This window comes from Lepidochelys olivacea (genome assembly GCF_965140295.1).
Source record: "Lepidochelys olivacea isolate rLepOli2 genome assembly, chromosome: 8".
In the NCBI taxonomy this organism is placed as follows: domain Eukaryota; kingdom Metazoa; phylum Chordata; order Testudines; family Cheloniidae; genus Lepidochelys; species Lepidochelys olivacea.
Genome location: NC_140418.1, coordinates 70,918,732 through 70,936,715, shown reverse-complemented (window position 1 = coordinate 70,936,715; position 17,984 = coordinate 70,918,732). Strand labels below are relative to the sequence as shown.

General features: G+C 40.2%; 1 protein-coding gene across 2 annotated transcripts in view; it reads left to right on the top strand.

Annotated features, from left to right (window-relative positions):
* Positions 1-4,785: 4,785 nt before the first annotated feature.
* LOC311525429 (uncharacterized protein) overlaps positions 4,786-17,984 on the top strand; it is a 48,692-nt gene continuing 35,493 nt past the window's right edge. For both annotated transcript variants that reach the window (XM_084637568.1, XM_084637567.1), the window contains exons 1-7: positions 4,786-4,870; positions 8,449-8,644; positions 13,402-13,538; positions 14,574-14,665; positions 16,015-16,126; positions 16,833-16,868; positions 17,418-17,456. In XM_084637568.1, coding sequence (XP_084493694.1) covers positions 8,449-8,644; positions 13,402-13,538; positions 14,574-14,665; positions 16,015-16,126; positions 16,833-16,868; positions 17,418-17,456 — 612 coding nt within the window. In that variant the 5' untranslated portion in view covers positions 4,786-4,870. The remainder of the gene's footprint in view (positions 4,871-8,448; positions 8,645-13,401; positions 13,539-14,573; positions 14,666-16,014; positions 16,127-16,832; positions 16,869-17,417; positions 17,457-17,984) is intronic.

Sequence of the window (17,984 nt, the reverse complement as noted above, 5' to 3'; positions counted from 1 at the left end):
GAAGCCCTTGAGGAATTCCACCATGATTTCAACAATTTCCATCCCACTATCAACCTCAGCCTGGACCAATCCACGCAAGAGATCCACTTCCTGGACACTAGAGTGCTAATAAGCGATGGTCACATAAACACCACCCTATACCAGAAACCTACTGACCACTATGCCTACCTATATGCCTCCAGCTTTCATCCAGACCACACCACATGATCCATTGTCTACAGCCAAGCTCTACGATACAACCGCATTTGCTCCAACCCCTCAGACAGAGACAAACACCTACAAGATCTCTATCAAGCATTCTTACAACTACAATACCCACCTGCTGAAGTGAAGAAACAGATTGAGAGAGCCAGAAGAGTACCCAGCTACACAAGATGCAAGTTACACCAATTAAACTCCCTTAAATATTGGTACATTAGATGAAAAGAAGTCTACTTGAGTGTAAGGGGATCTAAGTTAATGGAAGGGGACCTAATTTACACATCACCTCTGAATTAGGACATCTGTCTTTACTGTCATGCAGGTGTCAACTATTAGTAACACAATATATCCATCATCACCACCTCCAAGTAATAATAGGTTTCAGAGTAACAGCCGTGTTAGTCTGTATTCCCAAAAAGAAAAGGAGTACATATTGTAAGGAGAGTGATCACTTTAGATAAGCTATTACCACCAGGAGAGTGGGGTTGTGGGGGTGGGGGAACCTGGATTTGTGCTGGAAATGGCCCAACTTGATTATCATACACATTGTAAGGAGAGTGATCACTTTAGATAAGCTATTACCAGCAGGAGAGTGGGGTGGGGGGAGAGAAAACCTTTTGTAGTGGTAAACACCCATTTTTTCATGCTTTGTGTGTATAAAAAGATCTTCTATACTTTCCACAGTATGCATCCGATGAAGTGAGCTGTAGCTCACGAAAGCTTATGCTCAAATAAATTGGTTAGTCTCTAAGGTGCCACAAGTACTCCTTTTCTTTTTCCAAGTAATAATGTACTGCTTCCCATATTCTCATGTTATACATCTGGTCAGTTTAGTAAAGAATAGGTTTTAAATGCCTTTATAGTCTTCTTTCTTAGTAGTCATGCATAAGTCATGGGCTTAACCAACTCTTCATTTCCATGAGAATCTCTGGGAATATTCAGAGTATGCCTGCTTCCACTGTGAGCAGCACATGTGTCAGCTACCCTCTTAGGCAACACACCAGTTGAACCAGGGCTTTCCAGAACTAAAAACATAAACTGCTACAGATTAAGATAAAGCCCCCTAACTGGGGGCCGAAACAACTCAGATCTAGCAGGTTACACATGCACATATACACTTTACATCAACATCACATATACAATTGTGTCTGAGTCCCCTTGGCCACCACACTGATTCAGCACTTGTGCTATTTTTCAAATGGCCTTTCCTATCCATATGCTGTGGTTACAGTATCCTATAAAATACTTGCAAACACAAACATGCAGTGATTCTAATAGGTGTTTTGTGTAAGAAAAACCCTATAGATTGCCTATGAATGCACAATTATATGCATTTATATGCAATTATATGCAATTATATGCAATGATACTATATGTCAATATTATGGCTTTCCTGTTTCATGGTGTCATAACCATAAGGGTAGCCTAAAATTCCTCCTTACCTGTAATGGGTTAAGAAGCTCAAATAACCTGGTTGGCACCAGACCAAAAGAACCAATGGGGACAAAAGATACTTTCAAATCTGGGCGGGGAGAGGGTTTGTTTTGGGTTCTTTGTTTCTGTGGCTGTTCTCTCTTGGGACTGAGAGGGGCCAGACAGAAATCCAACTTCTCCAACCCATCCTAATCCAAGTCTCCAATATTACAACCAGCATAGGCAAGCCAGGCTAGTTTATCTTTTGTTTTGCTTGTGAATTTTCGCTGTGCTAAGAGGGAGGTTTATTCCTGTTTTCTGTAACTTGAATTTTCCCTGTGCTAAGAGGGAGGTTTATTCCTGTTTTCTGTAACTTTAAGGTTTTGCCCAGAGGGGAATCCTCTGGGTTTTGAATCTGAATACCCTGTAAAGTATTTTCCATCCTGATTTTACAGAGACGATTTTTATCTTTCTTTTTTTTAATAAAATCTTTCTTTTAAGAACCTGACTGATTTTTCCATTGTTCCAAGACCCACGGGTTTGGGTCTTTGATCATTTTGTAACCAATTGGTTAGGATATTATTCTCAAGCCTCCCCAGGAAAGGGGGTGGAAGGGTTTGGGGGGATTGCTGGGGGAAGAGGAACTCCAAGTGGTCCTTTTCCTTGGTTCTTTGTTAAATCACTTGGTGGTGGTGGCAGCATACTTCAGTCCAAGGACAAATAGAGATTTGTGCCTTGGGGAAGTTTTTAACCTAAGCTGGTAGAAATAAGTTTAGGGAGTCTTTCATGCAGGTCCCCACGTCTGTACCCTAGAGTTCAGAGTGGGGAGGGAACACTGACACATGGGGATAACCTTATAATCATATCCCAGTTCTGTAGCATACCCTCAGCATGGTGAATGAATGTTTAAATTGTGTACCTATGGCTGAGTGTAAAATAATCTACTATGGTGAGGCACAGTAAATCACCTGTAAATGGTAGTTAATTAGATGTGACTTTGCCTCACAAGACATACTACATGTGTTAGCAGTTACACCCAAATACCTATCTTAAAAGTATGCAGAAACTACGTCAGGTCTTCAGCTGCATTATATTGCACAATGCATGAGATAAAAATGAAACAAGTATCATCACCCTTACACATGCTACTCATGTCCCTTGACATCTTTGGCAGCATGTAAATATACAGCAGCAATAAGCCACAGCAGGGTGTGGTTTGGTGGGATACTGATACATATCTCAGGTGCACCCATAGCTTTCTCATGACACTGTTAGCATAAATTATTCCTTTTAGTGTATGGCTCCTTCATTTTCAATTTAATATTTTTAAATGTTTTTAAATGAATCTTCAGAGGAATTTGTGCAGTGTGCCTTTCTACTGTGGAAAGTAGATTGCAGTAGAACTAACTGAGTGCATTGTCCATTTCTACTCATTCACACTCGTGTGAAAGTCCCACTGGCATCACCTGAGTAAGAACTGCATAGCACTTTAGAGAGGGAAAAGAAGAGAAGAAATGTGGATTCAATCAGTCAGACTCCCATACATTATTATCATGCATTGGCCAAAGGACTTCACCTGTGCTTTGAGCTCTTTGAAAATATACTAGGCTCCTTGAATCGGTTGGTTAAGCAACATCAGCTGTAAAACCTTGTGACATCTGATGGGTTATCAAAGAATACTTCAGACAGTTCTCCTCCCACCACTGTCCTACTACCAAGGTCCTTTGTATTCCACAGCAAGTAGGACCTAAATTTTGCTTCAAAGTCCCTAGATTCTTTGGCGCTTCTATGCTGTGGACTGAAAACTCAGCAGCAGCTTCATGTGGATACTAAACATTGATGTTTTTAAATGATAACCACAGCTTTCACCCTGATTTTAAATAAATTTTTATTTATTTTATTTAAATACATTATTTTATTTATTTAAATAAATAAAAAATAAGTTATTTTAAATAAAATTTATCTTATGCTTTCCAGCGTTTTCAGTAGGCCAAAGATTATTTTTAATGAACAATACAAGATAGTTTCACAGAAGTTGTCAGAAGAATGCTGGAGGTTTTGGCAGTTGGGTAGGGACATTTGGGGCTTTTCGCACCAGGAGAGTGGGGGGGGGCAGTTTAGGAATGTGCGGTAAGCACGTTAGCTGGATATTTCTGCTAAAATGATCAGCAGTAACATAATTAAATACTAACAGTTAACCTGTCATCTTTAATTAATAACCCAATGAGAATGAAGAATTTCATCCTTCTCTTAGAACTTTTGTTTCAGACTCCCTGCAGACTCAGGAGAACAACACTACAGCAGTTTACATTCTGCTTATGTTTTCAAGGTTGTCTATACAAAGATCAGAAACAAAAAAAACCCAAACCAAAAATCTAGATTCTACAGGGTGGAATATATGAAGCTTGCCTGTGACTCAGATCAAACACAAGTTCCTCTGAAATAAACCAGAAGAAGAGAGAGGCACTATTCCTTATAGGATCAAGGTACTCGGTTTACAGCCACTGCCTCAAGACCTAATGGCCTAAGTCTCCCCTAGCTGCCTTTGTACAATGTCTTACCAATATTATAGCAAACACAAGCATGTAACTAGCCTTATCAGTATTGCTTTATAACTAATTGTGCACTGTAGTGACACTGCTAGCATTACACCTTCCCACAAAACCTTTTTTAAAATATCAGATGTCACAATCCAGCCTCATTTGGCTCTTTGGGAGAGGGAGGATGCAGGGGGTACTTACCAGCATCCCTCTGATTTGAATGTTCCATGCTGTAATACTGGGGTGAAACAGTGAAAAGCTGAAGACAGGAGTCATGGAACTAAAGTGAAATATAATAGAATATACTTTCACTTGAGATCCTTATGAAATATTGATGTCTCTTATATGTGTATTTTCCCATAGATTTTAGCCAATAAATGTTGCTTTAAGCCATTACCCCTCAAAAGTTTTATGTATCCCAATAGTAGTCATGGCTTTAGGAAGGCATGACTCATTTGTGATCAGTATGCATTGTTATTGCCCCATCTGGATGGGAGAATTCCATCTGTTGTCCTAATTTCCACAGTGGAGATGCCAGTGTCACTGATTGGCTGCTTGCCTTTCTCCGCCCTGTCTGTGATTGGTGGATCCTCCCACTTCTGCCTTGATTTCTGTCTCTTTCTTTGCTCAGATTCTTGCACTTCACAGCTGCAGCTGTTCTACACTGACTACAGAGGGACCAGGTGTTGCTCACTGATCAGGACTCAACCAATAAGGTACATTGCTGGGATTTTGGAGGGAAGATGCACTCTGATCAGATGCTATTTGTTCTCAAAGGCTTCAGAGCAGTGGTGGGCCACCTGCGGCCTGGGGGCTGCAGGAGGCCCACCACTACTTTAGAGTGTGTATTTATGGCTAATGAACAGGATTTAGGACTAATAAGGGAAGAAGAAGGATGTTTTAAAAGAATGAGTCTGGGAAGAGGGTGTCTGTTGGGTTTAGGGGATGCAGGATTGATCCCCTAAATTGCAAGCATGCAAGGGCTCATCCAGGCTATATTTCAAAGGGAAATGTTTAGATTTAATTAAAGTGACATTATTCATTGTATTGTAAGGCTTTGTTTTTAAACACTTTTAGTCTTGATTTAAGGGTTTGCCCAAGATTCTATGGAACAATGGGAATCAAGTCACCAAACTGTGTGTATCTGAGCGCCCAGATTTGGGACAGGGGAAGGGTCTTGGGACAGGGGAAGGGTCAATATTGAAATAATTAAATAAATCGACAAGGACTTACGTTGGTGAGAAGTTATGCTAAATTAAATGTGGCTGGAGGTTTTGAAGGCAAGGGATTAGAGACTACAGTGATGAGGGCCATGTAAGTATTTAGACGAGAATGTATCCAGGATGGGGAAACGAATTAGAATTTTGCCATTAGATATGCGCAATATAGATCACTGGAATCAGTGGGAGCTGACTACATGTATCTGAGGGCACAGTTAATGGTGTATTTTTTAAAAAAAAAACAACAAACCCACCCTCATAGAAGCATGAAAATAACATTTTCCCCTAAAAATGTTGCCTGTTTGCATTTGACAAATATTAATTTTTAGGTTTGTATCAGAAGGATGTTTTCAGGGAGAAAATTATAGCTTTATGCCACCAAGAAATTATATTACACTGGAATCTCTGTACTAAAGCAAAATTTCCATGGGAGTTATTTTTTCTATGGGGATCTCTCTGCATTTATCTCCAATCCAGATTTGAAATTTAATAAGGTGTTAAGATAGCCACTATTTTTGCTCATTTTTAACCTAGTTCCCCAAGATGCCACGTCACAGATATATCTCCTGGCCAGAATGAATGGACTTCCTTTTACAAGTTCTTTGCATTGCTTTTCATCTAAAGAATCAGAAGGCTGATGCAGACGGAAGTCCTTATCACTCATGGTTCAGCATGCTGCCTTTGGTCCTCTGTCTCCCTACCATCCATAAATTGAGAAAATAAGAAACTGAAGGCCAGTTTTCTTGCATAACAGACCAGAGTACATCCAACTACAGAACAGTTCCAGAAAACAAATATTTTAGGGTGAATTTTCTAGTCTCCACTAATTTAAATGCCATGGATGCTATGCTTAAAAATAAAGCAACTAATTAGAAACCAAAACACTTCTACCTATGATATGAGTCAGACAGAAGAATCTCAACAACACAAAGACTAGTTCTTATTAAATCCCTGGTTTCAGAGTAGCAGCTGTGTTAGTCTGTATTTGCAAAAAGAAAAGGAGTACTTGTGGCATCTTAGAGACTAACCACATGAGCTTATGTTAAAATAAATTGAACATAAGCTCATGTGGTTAGTCTCTAAGATGCCACAAGTACTCCTCTTCTTTTTATTAAATCACTGTTTATCGCAGCAGTTAATACAATAGCACCACATGCTATACTTAAATTTTAATTAGAAGTGGTCCAAGTCAAAATTTTCACAGGGAAGTTAGTAACTACACCCACCTGAACATTCCTGAACATACTTACAAGATTTCCATTTAAATGGCATTTTCCATGAAAGTTTTGGGGGAGAGAGTCTCTTCTTTAAAAGATGTGGTTATTTGTTTAGACATCTTCCTGGTTGTGCACCACACTTATTGATTGTGGCATTTCACAAACCTTCATCAGCTTCTCCTCATGGGATGGATTATGATGCAGACCTCATAACTGCCCATTTTGTTATCTGCTGACATGGTGCCTTGTTGGCAAGGCGTTCAATTTCAGTTCAAAGTTAACCCAGTATATCCTTGGTCCCTTGCATCAGCTTTTTATATTTTTCTTACATCTGATTGTTCCTTCCCCTTTTTACAAGGTAGTTTACTCTTTTTTCCACTAGCATGTACAAAATCAAATATTCCTCTATTCTAAATGTGGATTCAGAAATACGGCTCAATGAAAAAAGACAGACAGGCATCCCTAACAGACAGTGTTAGAAGTCCTTTAAGAAATCTTGAGCCAATTTCTCCTTTTTGATTTATTCTTCAGCCTAATATGTCACCACAAGACAACCCACCAACAGGTAGATGTGAAAAATAGGGAGGGCTTTTAAATAACATTCCGAAATCCCGAATAGATCAGCACAATTATAACTGGGACAAAGTAGAATATTCATGAGATTTAATGACCTTATCAAATTACGTGGTGGCATGGTTCAAATATTGAGATTGGTTAGACAGTTGGGCAATAAAATCTAATTTTACAGGCTTTAGCAAACTTTTGGAAAATGTTCTCTGTGTTCTTCAAGACATTGCACCATTAGTGCCACCACTGGGGTGAATTACAAGAATACTTCCTTCTCCCCAACTTTTTATCTCATTGAAGTTCTCTGCAGCATGAATCTATTTTTACTCCTGCTCCCCATCATTAGTTTTTGTGAAGTTGCACGTCTGAGTGACATTTAGTCTTAACTTATTTGAGATATATACAGTAACAAAAAATGAAACTAAGAGTTTAACAGGGGATTTAACAAAATATTTCCTGGCAATCATTTGGCAGTGGAAGGGATGGCAAGAGACCTCGCCAGTCATGATTTTTCTTAACAAGAAGCATGCTGAGGGACAGGGGCTTTTAAACTGGATATGGCTGGACTATAGTGGGGCCTGAACCAAAATTCTGGATCCCCAGACCTGGGGGTTTAGTAAAGGCCTCTTTCTAGTTTTGAGAGGCCATCATGAAACCAAAGAACTGGAGCCTTCAATTAAAGGAAGCTCATTGTTTAAGAGAAATATTGGTTAGGACCATTTACTGAACTGTTGTAATCAATATTTATAGGCATTTTATATTAACAGGTTTTCTGCAAAAAAAAAAAATGAATGTGATGAAAATCAAATCTTTTATGTTTGTTCTGTTTTCTGGTCTGGGGAACAGGAGTAAGCATTAAAGCTGTTGATAGGGGCTGGTCTACAGTGAAAAGCTACATCAGCATAGCTACGTCTCTCAGGTGTGTGAGAAATCCACACCCCTGGAGAAGTAGTTAGGCCAGCCTAACTCTGGTGTAAACTGCACTTAGGTTGGCGAAAGGGCTGGCCTACACTTTAAAATCAGATCAATCCAGCTACATTGCTCAGGGTGTCAAAAATCCACACCCCTAAGTGACATAGTTAAGTCAACCTAAGACCCTGTGTAGAATTCTTCCGTTGACTTAGCTACCACCTCTCTGGGAGGGGAACAATTACAGCGATGGGAGAAAGCCTCCTGTTGCTGTTGTAAGTGTCTATACTGAAGTGCTACAGTGGTGCAGGTGCACCACTGTTCCATTTTAAGTGTAGACACAGCCATAGCAACTTCTCTATGCTTTCTGTTTTTCCACAGATGGACAGATATCCCTTCTTCGTGTTTGTGTTGTGTGGGGTATTTTTGCCAAGAGACCTTTGTTTTCCGCATGGAAACGCTACAATAGATTGTGATACCATGCTACCGCACCATGGAGGTGAACCACAAAAATCCACTCCACCATATGTTATTGCTGTATCTTTTGATAAATATGATCCGGGAAACGAAATCCAAGGTAAACTATATAACTCATTTAAAAACTCTGTCTCCGTGTAAAGGTGCAAGCAGTCCTTGAGCACTCTCTTGCAGCCTGGTGTGGCCCTACAGGTGTGCCCTTCCTTAATTTCCCTAAGTGGAGCAGCAGTAGATTTCAGTTTAACAGTGCCGGGGCAAGGAGGAGCTGCCACAGATTAACAAAATGCCCTCACATTTTAATCAGGTTTCAGACCAGGAATCTTTACAACAAACAGTTCATCAGGCCCCAGGTTCCGGGCATCCAAATTTATAGTCCTCCACACCCAAGTCTCTGAATCAGGTTAAACTTGTCTCCAAGTGCCTGAGAGAGAAACCACCACCCACTGCAGCCCGCTTGCTTGCCCGCCTTCTCTCTTGTTCTGCTTCCAGTCCTAATCTAATTGCCTTCTATGATGAGATAACTGGTTCTGTGGATGAAGGGAAAGCAGTGGACGTGTTGTTCCTTGACTTTAGCAAAGCTTTTGACACTGTCTCCCACAGTATTCTTGCCAGCAAGTTAAAGAAGTATGGGCTGGATGAATGGACTATAAGGTGGATAGAAAGCTGGCTAGATTGTCGGCCTCAACGGATAGTGATCAATGGCTCCGTGTCTAGTTGGCAGCCGGTATCAAGTGGAGTGCCCCGAGGGTCGGTCCTGGGGCCGGTTTTGTTCAATATCTTCATAAATGATCTGGAGGATGGTGTGGATTGCACCCTCAGCAAGTTTGCAGATGACACTAAACTGGGAGGCGAGGTAGATACGCTGGAGGGTAGGGATAGGTTACAGAGGGACCTAGACAAGTTGGAGGATTGGGCCAAAAGAAATCTGATGAGGTTCAACAAGGACAAGTGCAGAGTCCTGCACTTAGGACGGAAGAATCCAATGCACAGCTACAGACTAGGGACCGAATGGCTAGGCAGCAGTTCTGCAGAAAAGGACGTAGGGGTTACAGTGGACGAGAAACTGGATATGAGTCAACAGTGTGCCTTTGTTGCCAAGAAGGCCAATGGCATTTTGGGATGTATAAGTAGGGGCATTGCCAGCAGATCAAGGGACATGATCGTTCCCCTCTATTCGACATTGGTGAGGCCTCATCTGGAGTACTGTGTCCAGTTTTGGGCCCCACACTACAAGAAGGATGTGGAAAAATTGGAAAGAGTCCAGCGGAGGGCAACAAAAATGATTAGGGGACTGGAACACATGAGTTATGAGGAGAGGCTGAGGGAACTGGGGATGTTTAGCCTTCAGAAGAGAAGAATGAGGGGGGATTTGATAGCTGCTTTCAACTACCTGAAAGGGGGTTCCAAAGAGGATGGCTCTAGACTGTTCTCAGTGGTAGCAGATGACAGAACAAGGAGTAATGGTCTCAAGTTGCAGTGGGGGAGATACAGGTTGGCTATTAGGAAAAATTTTTTCATTAGGAGGGTGGTGAAATACTGGAGTGCGTTACCTAGGGAGGTGGTGGAATCTCCTTCCTTAGAAGTTTTTAAGGTCAGGCTTGACAAAGCCCTGGCTGGGATGATTTAATTGGGGATCGGTCCTGGTTTGAGCAGGGGGTTGGACTAGCTGATCTCCTGAGGTCCCTTCCAACCTTGATATTCTATGATTCCTGTTTATATGGCTCAACCCTCAACATGGACATGGCCTCCTTAATTATCCCCAGGCTGCAGGTTGTGGGCTCTTGCCTGTCCATTAAAGGGCTAGAACCCTTTTCCACATATACTCTTTCACGCTCCTTCTCCTACCAAATTCAGGCTGCACCAAAATTCCACCTGGTTTCCTTCTGCAGCATCTCCAAAATGTATCCCTTTCTTTCATCCCCACTCGTCCATACCCAGGTTATATCTTGCCTCTCCATGTGAGAAGATGTTTTTCCCTCGCCTATTGGGCAAATATGATTTCATCCCATTCTACAATGTCTGTGATGAAACTAAAGTCAACTGGCAAAACTGGGCTATGCTATTATTTATTTGATTTGATTTGATTTCATTTGTTGAACACTGGTTGTGTGCTGAGCGCTGTGCAGAAGGAAGGGGAACTACACTCAACTTGCTACAATACTGCAGGAGAGTAAAAGTTGCCTACAAAACTCAACATGTTAGAACTCCAAGGGTGGCTTTGTATGTTGTGCCTCTCAGAAGCTCAGCACAGAATTAGCAGCCCAGGCTTTACACCACCTTTGCACCTGCCCAGTCCTGGGCTGCGGCAGCACCTGCTGTAATTTAGACATCCTTGTTTAGGTTACAGCAGCCTTCCTGCTGCCATGTGGACAACAGCACTGCTTAGATTCTCACTGTTGCCAGCCTGAAGCATTCAACTCGCATGAGTCAGACTCTAAAATTCCATGAGATTGCATGAAAAGTCATGAGATCTTTCTAAAAATAATACAATTTGGGTACTTTTTATTTGCCTTCTGGTTTCTGAGTCTCTAGGTCATGTTCGCTTCATGTTTTCAAGCGTTTTTGAGCAACTGAGAGAGCTAGAAACTTTCAGTTTAAAAAACAAAACAAACAAAAAAACCAGCTAAGATTCTCCTGCAATCCTGAGTCCACCAGCTGGGGCTTTAAGAAATACACCAAAACTTGCGAGACTTGTGATTTTTTTTCTGAGTTGGCAACACAATGTCCACAGTTCTGGATGCTACAGCCCACCCTAACACATTCTTTCCTCCACCATTCCTGACCTCAGCATATCTTCTATGCTGAGGTTTGAAAGGGGGTCCTCAGAAGAAGTGCAGTTCCGGCTCTTTCAAGGTGACAGAGCAGGGGTGAGAATCTCTCTCTGAAACCACAAGAAGCTTGGGGCCTAGCTTAGCACATCTTAAGCCTGCTCCCCAGCACTGATCTGTGGGTCCCTTTCAGCTTGGTGGCAAGGCTCCTAAAGCAACTTCATGTCTATTGACTAACTTCAACAACAAGCCTGCAACAAGCCCCCACTAAAATGAGCAGGCGGTGTGAAGGGGAGTTAGTCAGGTCAGTTTCCTCTTTGAAATCCAGGCAGCTCAAAATGGAGAACAGAGCAGCTGTTGTCCTACTGTGCCCCAGAATGCCTTTGGAATCCCAGGGACCCAGTCCCATGGAGTTGAGATGGAGGGGCTTTCATGGGGGACAGCATACCAAGGACAACACGTAGAAGAAGGGGAACATGTGGCTCATTGTGATTGGAAACATCAGACGAAATCCATGCAGATCTAAAAAGAGGTTTTGTTAAAGGCTCCTCCAAAGATGGCAGGGCTGTTAGACCACTCAAAAGTGCCTATGAGTTTTAAAACCATTCTCAGCAACAAAATGATGGTGGATTTTAAAGGAACATTTAGGTGTGGGAGAACATTCCCATCACGTTTTAACAACATTAAGAAACAGTAAAACAAGCAATGGGCCTTACCAGTTACTAAGATTTTCCTTTCCTGTCCCTCTGGCCTTGCCCTTTTTAAATCCTGCCACTGGCTCCCTATTTTCCATTGCTTCAGGTTTTAAGGTTCCTAAGCTTGCCTTCAAGACCCTGCATAATTCTGCCTCTCCCTGCTCATATCTCTTTTTACATTGTCCCCAGCTCCACCAGCGACATGCTCTTTATCTGCTTCTTTTACAGCAACTTCTGTGCCTTAGTCCACACGGCCCTGCAGTCTATGGAATGCCTTAACCTGAGTTGGTCTCTAGGCCGCTACTCTTTCCTCCTTCAAATCCCTCTTCTACCATTACACCTACAAGAAACTAGTTGACTAATTATGGGCAGGTTGAGGATTAATTGGAGGTAGTCTACTATATTTTTTTAATGTTCGCTCAAGTACTGTATTATCAAGAAGTAGCCAATCACTACCTTAATCTAGACTTTATGTTGTCCCCTGGGTCCTCTATCATTCATCTGGCTATCTTTATTTTTAAGACAAGTTCTTTGGGAAAGGGACCAGGCTTTCTATTATATTTGGGAAAACACCTAGTACTTTGTTGGCATTACCTGAATTCATTTATAATAATAAAAACTTGTCTGTGTCCCTTTAAAGTATGGTTTCACTTTGCAAAGTGACTCTTCAAAAATGACATTGTGCAGTTCTCTGTTTGTCTCTTGATTCTTTCCATAACAAACATAATAGTTTATGAGTAAATCAATGTGTTTCCTAACTTGCATACTCAGCAGCCTGGGATATGAGAGCCAAGTTGGGTTTTTTCCTACCTTGTACATCACTGAAAATAAAGATTCTGAAGTTGGAACTTAGCTAACAAAACAATGGCCCCCTAATTCTGGAACTCAGACAGAAGAGAAACCATCTCTCTCTTTGTCTCTTTCAATACCAACTAGTCCCATGCTGTGTTGGCTCTGCAGGCTTAACAAGTAAAAGTAGAAAATCTTTGTTACTAAAGCCAGTAGTTTAGGACTCTGAATACACACAAGGAGCAGGTTGGATGAATAGGAAGATTTTGATTTTACAGTTCACTTTGTAAAGCATCTGTATTGCAGTTTAAAGTTGTTTAAAGTTGTTTGTAAATTATATGGGGTATTAAGTTACTTCAAAAATGTGTTTAGTAATATGTAACACAGATGCCTATGCTACTTTTGTTTCTTTTCTTCCTTGTCAGTCTTAATATTGCTAATAAAAGCTGCAGTTAGACATAACATTTAAAATATATATAAAGGAACATAAGGCATTTCTGTAGATGCAGGATGCTTTGATACATGGGAAATGTGATGTTAAGTATTATTTAAAACAACTCCACAGCATGTGAAATTTACATTTATTTAAATGACTGTTTTCTCAGTGACTCTAGCGGGAATTGCAGAGCATGGTTTTCAAGGATTTCATCTACAGGCTCGAGAACTTGAAGGAGATATTCCTGTTGGTTCCTTTAAAATTACAGATCCCAACACACAAGCCCTTGCATGTCATAATGTTTCGGTATGTGCTCACTTGTTCAGATTAGTTACTTGGCTTGATTAACATTTATATACTTCTGTTGATACTGATCAAAAGAAAAACACATTTTTCATTATGCAATACATGTGAAATTATATCAGAACTCCAGGGTTCTGGCTCACAGAAAGAAAAGGACTCTTGTTCAGACAAATCATTAGACCTGTTCACCTGTTTGTGGCCTCTGATTTCCAAGCCTGTTCGCTATATGATATATCAGACTTCATAGTGACTAGAATTCAATGCCTAGAAGACACATTTGGATTTTTATGTACAATATTGCAGAGGGTCAACTGCAAAATCAGAGTAAAATGTTTGGTGCTTGGCCCAATTCTTAGTACTGGACTAATATTTCCAGCATGGTGCTGTGGGGCTCTGCTGTGCGGCTAGGTGTGCTGGCTGTTCAATGAGGTATAGATCCAAAGTCCTGACCTCTTGTGGTGGTGAAAGATCATTTGTCATGGCATTTTTTAACAAAAATCATACAGCAGTCATGGTAAATTTAGTAGAAAATCATGGGCGTAAGGGGAAATAGAGTGTAAAATCCTGGGTATGGACAGAGAAGGGGGATGGATTTTGTGCACGACCCTGTGCACCAGGTCGCCAAGCCACTTACTCAAATTTGGTCCGGCCACCCCCCATCATGACAGAGGGGCACCTGGCCCAAATCTGAGTGGAGCTGTGACTCCATGTGCCAGGTCAGAACTCCTGGAGCGGGGAGCTGGGCCCAATCCTGCAGGACAGGAGCTGCTGCTGTGGGCTTAGTGCCAGTAGGGTTCACTCTCCAAACCCTCCTCTTCTTCCTGCACCTCAGGGTCTCCCCTCTGCATGGATGCTTTATTAAAATCATGGACAGAAAGTAAAGTCACGGACAGACTGAGAAATCACTGTACCTGTGACTTTTCAACCACTGTGACAAATCTGCAGCCCCACCCATGTAGCCAAATTCCTTTACTAATATATGCAAGCACATATAGATGAAAAATGCTTTCGCTTTTCATATTTATATTTTTATTACAGAATTCAGCAGTAAGCCACACAAATTCAGAAGTGAAGCACAAAGTTACAACAACTTGGATTGCACCTTTGGACACCAAAAGTATTCAGTTTAGGTATATTTTTGATTATTATTATTTTTTTTGCTTTGATATTTTATTTTCATGGGACAATTCAATATGGTTTCCTTGGGTGTACACTTTCATTCTGGCATAACCATTCTATGCTCTCCATATATTTTCCGTGGCATTGTTTTGTTTCATTGTTTGCATTAGCTTCCCATTGTATTAGTATAATAAAGCCACTACCATTTTGATGTAAACTTTGTTAAAAGTAACTACTGTATATGTGGCCCAGTCCTACAAACCTCTACTCACCCAAATAGTTCCATTACTAGTGGACCCTGGTTCAGAAAGCAATTTTTACCCTTTAGTTCCCCATTCCTTATGCACATGAGAAACTATATGCATGTGAGTAGTCCCATACATGAGAGAGGCCTTTTATTGATTTCAGTAGGCTTTGGCTCAGGCACTAATACAACATTTTTGCTTGTTTAATAAAATAATTTCTTTCATATTGAGTCTGGAATAAATAATGATTAGAGGTGGGAATCCTTGAAGACTAATTTTAAACATCACTTTCTTTCTTTGTTTATTTAATTCTGGCATTTCCATAACCTGTTCTCAGCAAATTTTTTTTCATGCCCTTTTGTGGAAATGACCCAAGACACACACTGAGTGAAGAAAGCTGCTAAAGCCAAATTTATGCCACGTTTTATGTAACTTTAATTAGCCTGGCATATTACAAAGTTTTCATTAACAACAAAAAATAACGTCTGGGGCTAACAATAAGTTTGCCAAGTGTTATTCAAAATCGATTTGAAACAGCTGAGATATTAAACTTCTGAAATCTGAAGTTTACAGTAGAAAGGCCAAATCAGTAACTCCCTTAAGTCCTTACACATACAAAGAGGAGCAAAAAGACACAGAAATGGAGTAACTCTTCCACAGTATGATCATCTCCTCTCCCTGGTCCCATCAAAGCCATGCTTCACCCATAGGTTGAGGCTATATGAATATGAGAAGGTCTGTCAAGGCCTTTCCAAACCTGGTGGATATTTGAGCAGATATCCACACAGGAGTCTATGCTTCTCCAAGCAGCTTTCATTCCTCTTCCATGCATTCTAACCTTCTATTTTGTTGATCCTTAGCAAGATGTTGGACATTAATATAGGAATTATAAAATAAAAAAGTTTCTAAGATTATTAATTACACTTCAAACTTTTTTCTTACACCTTTTCTTGAAGGCTGCAACATGAATTCATACTGAAAATCATACATTTTCAAAAAACTCTAACAAGAGTGAATTTTCTTAGCTGAAAGAAATCTTGTGATTTTATTTCATAATATACTGAAATATAATTTGCTAGAGAAAGTAAATCGTACTGATCTTATTTTCCCTCTAGAGCAACATTTGTTCAAGATTCAGAGAACTTCTGGGTTGGAGTTCTCAGCAAAACTGTCGCTGCTGAACATTCTCAGTCAGCCAATGTCACAGAAAGAAGAAAGAAGAAGAAGGTATGTTTTGAGTTTATCTTGTCTGAGTAGTATAAATAAATGTGGATGTGAAAATATACTTCCATGACAATGGGCCCCATCTGAGGTGTTTCAAATTGGGCATCCATAAACTGAGTCAGACAAAATCAGTGTCTGCTTTGGAAAATTTGACCCTACCTATTTAATCCTCACAACACTCGAGTTATACTAAGTATTATTATCCCATCTGACAGTAAGGAAACTGAGATGCAGAGAGTCCAGTCATTCTAGCCAATGAATACCATACAAAGAACAGGAGAGGGGTTAAATTACGGAGTCAGGTGATCCAAGAGGCATAAGGCACATCATAACCCCTGTCCTCCATGGCTACCCCAGGGCATAAGGATTGGGTGACTACACTGGATGTTCTTAGAAATGAAAGTTTAAGTATCCAGTTCATTTTTATTTTCAAAGAACTCCTCATACTAAACTTTCCCATAGTGTAGGGAGGTGAAGTGAAGTAAGAATAAACCAGGGGACCAGATCTTCCGCTGATGTAAATCACCATTGTTCCATTGAGTTCAATGAAGCAATGCTGGATTGCAGCAGCTGCTGATCTAACCAAAAGTGAACATCTTTCTCTGGTCCTTCATCTCACCAAGTAAATGGGAGTTTCTTTCCCAGGAAAAGGATAATATTCCAAAAAGCTCTTTTACAAAATAATAATTGGCTTCTGTTTTCTTTATAGTCTTCACGGATTGTGATAGAGATGGAATGTATCAAGGTAAGAGCTATTTTTCTACATTTTCCCAGTGTCTTTTATTTTTTAATTGCATTGTGTTTATTATTTGTTTTGTGGGAGCATTTAAAAAAGAATGTCGCCATTTGCATAAATATTTTTCTCCTGAATGTTCCGTGTGGCTCTCACAGAAAATCTTAATAAGACAGACTGACTTTTAAAGGACTGGCATTTAATTTGAGGCTTTGATTATCTCAGCTTTAGAATTCCCATCCTTCATATGCCTCATCCAGTAAGTTCTGGTCCATTCATTTTGTTGATGCTGTAATTGGACATGGACAATGCCAAAAAGTTGACACTGCCTGTGGTTTCTTCTCAAATCTGAGTGCATCATTATCCCGTTTGTTTTTATTTTCGGAGAGATACCCTATCAGTTCTCATATCAGACCATTACATAGTGTAGGGTGATAGAATGGAAACAAACTCCTCTGGTCCTTCACTCAAACCAAGCATGTAAAAGTGTTTATTTTCCTGAAACAATATGGTATTTATACAAGCCCTTTAAGAAGTAACTGGATTCTGCTTTTCTTACAGAAAGGAGGAATTTACTCAAGCAATAGTGGATGTATTCAGGTAAACATTCCTTCTCCACAGAGCACTGAGTCACTATTTGCCATCCACAAATGACAAGAATTGCTTACTTAGAGTTTCTCTCTCTTAAATTTGAACTGGTTGCAGCAAGGAGAAATGATCATTTCCCATTCATCAGAATTTCTCAGAATGTTTCTACTTGTGATAGGCAAAGCGATCACAGAAACTGACCTATATCATGTAGTATATCTAACTCAATTTATTCTTTCCATTTAACAATTTGCCTTTGGGTGAATAAAATCCGCCAAAACTTCTAGATATCTATTTGTCATTACTGCTTTATCCTCCAGATGTTTCTCTCTAAGGTCAGATAAGCTTAAGACTTTCTGCTGTCAGCTTACTTCCTTTATCTTCATTTTCCAGGCATAATGATTCTTTCAGGTTTTGTAGTTCCACCAATATCACTTATCTCACATATTCTGAAATCTTCCTTTCAGTATACAGTAATTTCTATATGAAACTGAACAAAATATGAGTTTTGTTTGAGAAACAATAGGTGACAGCTCAGTG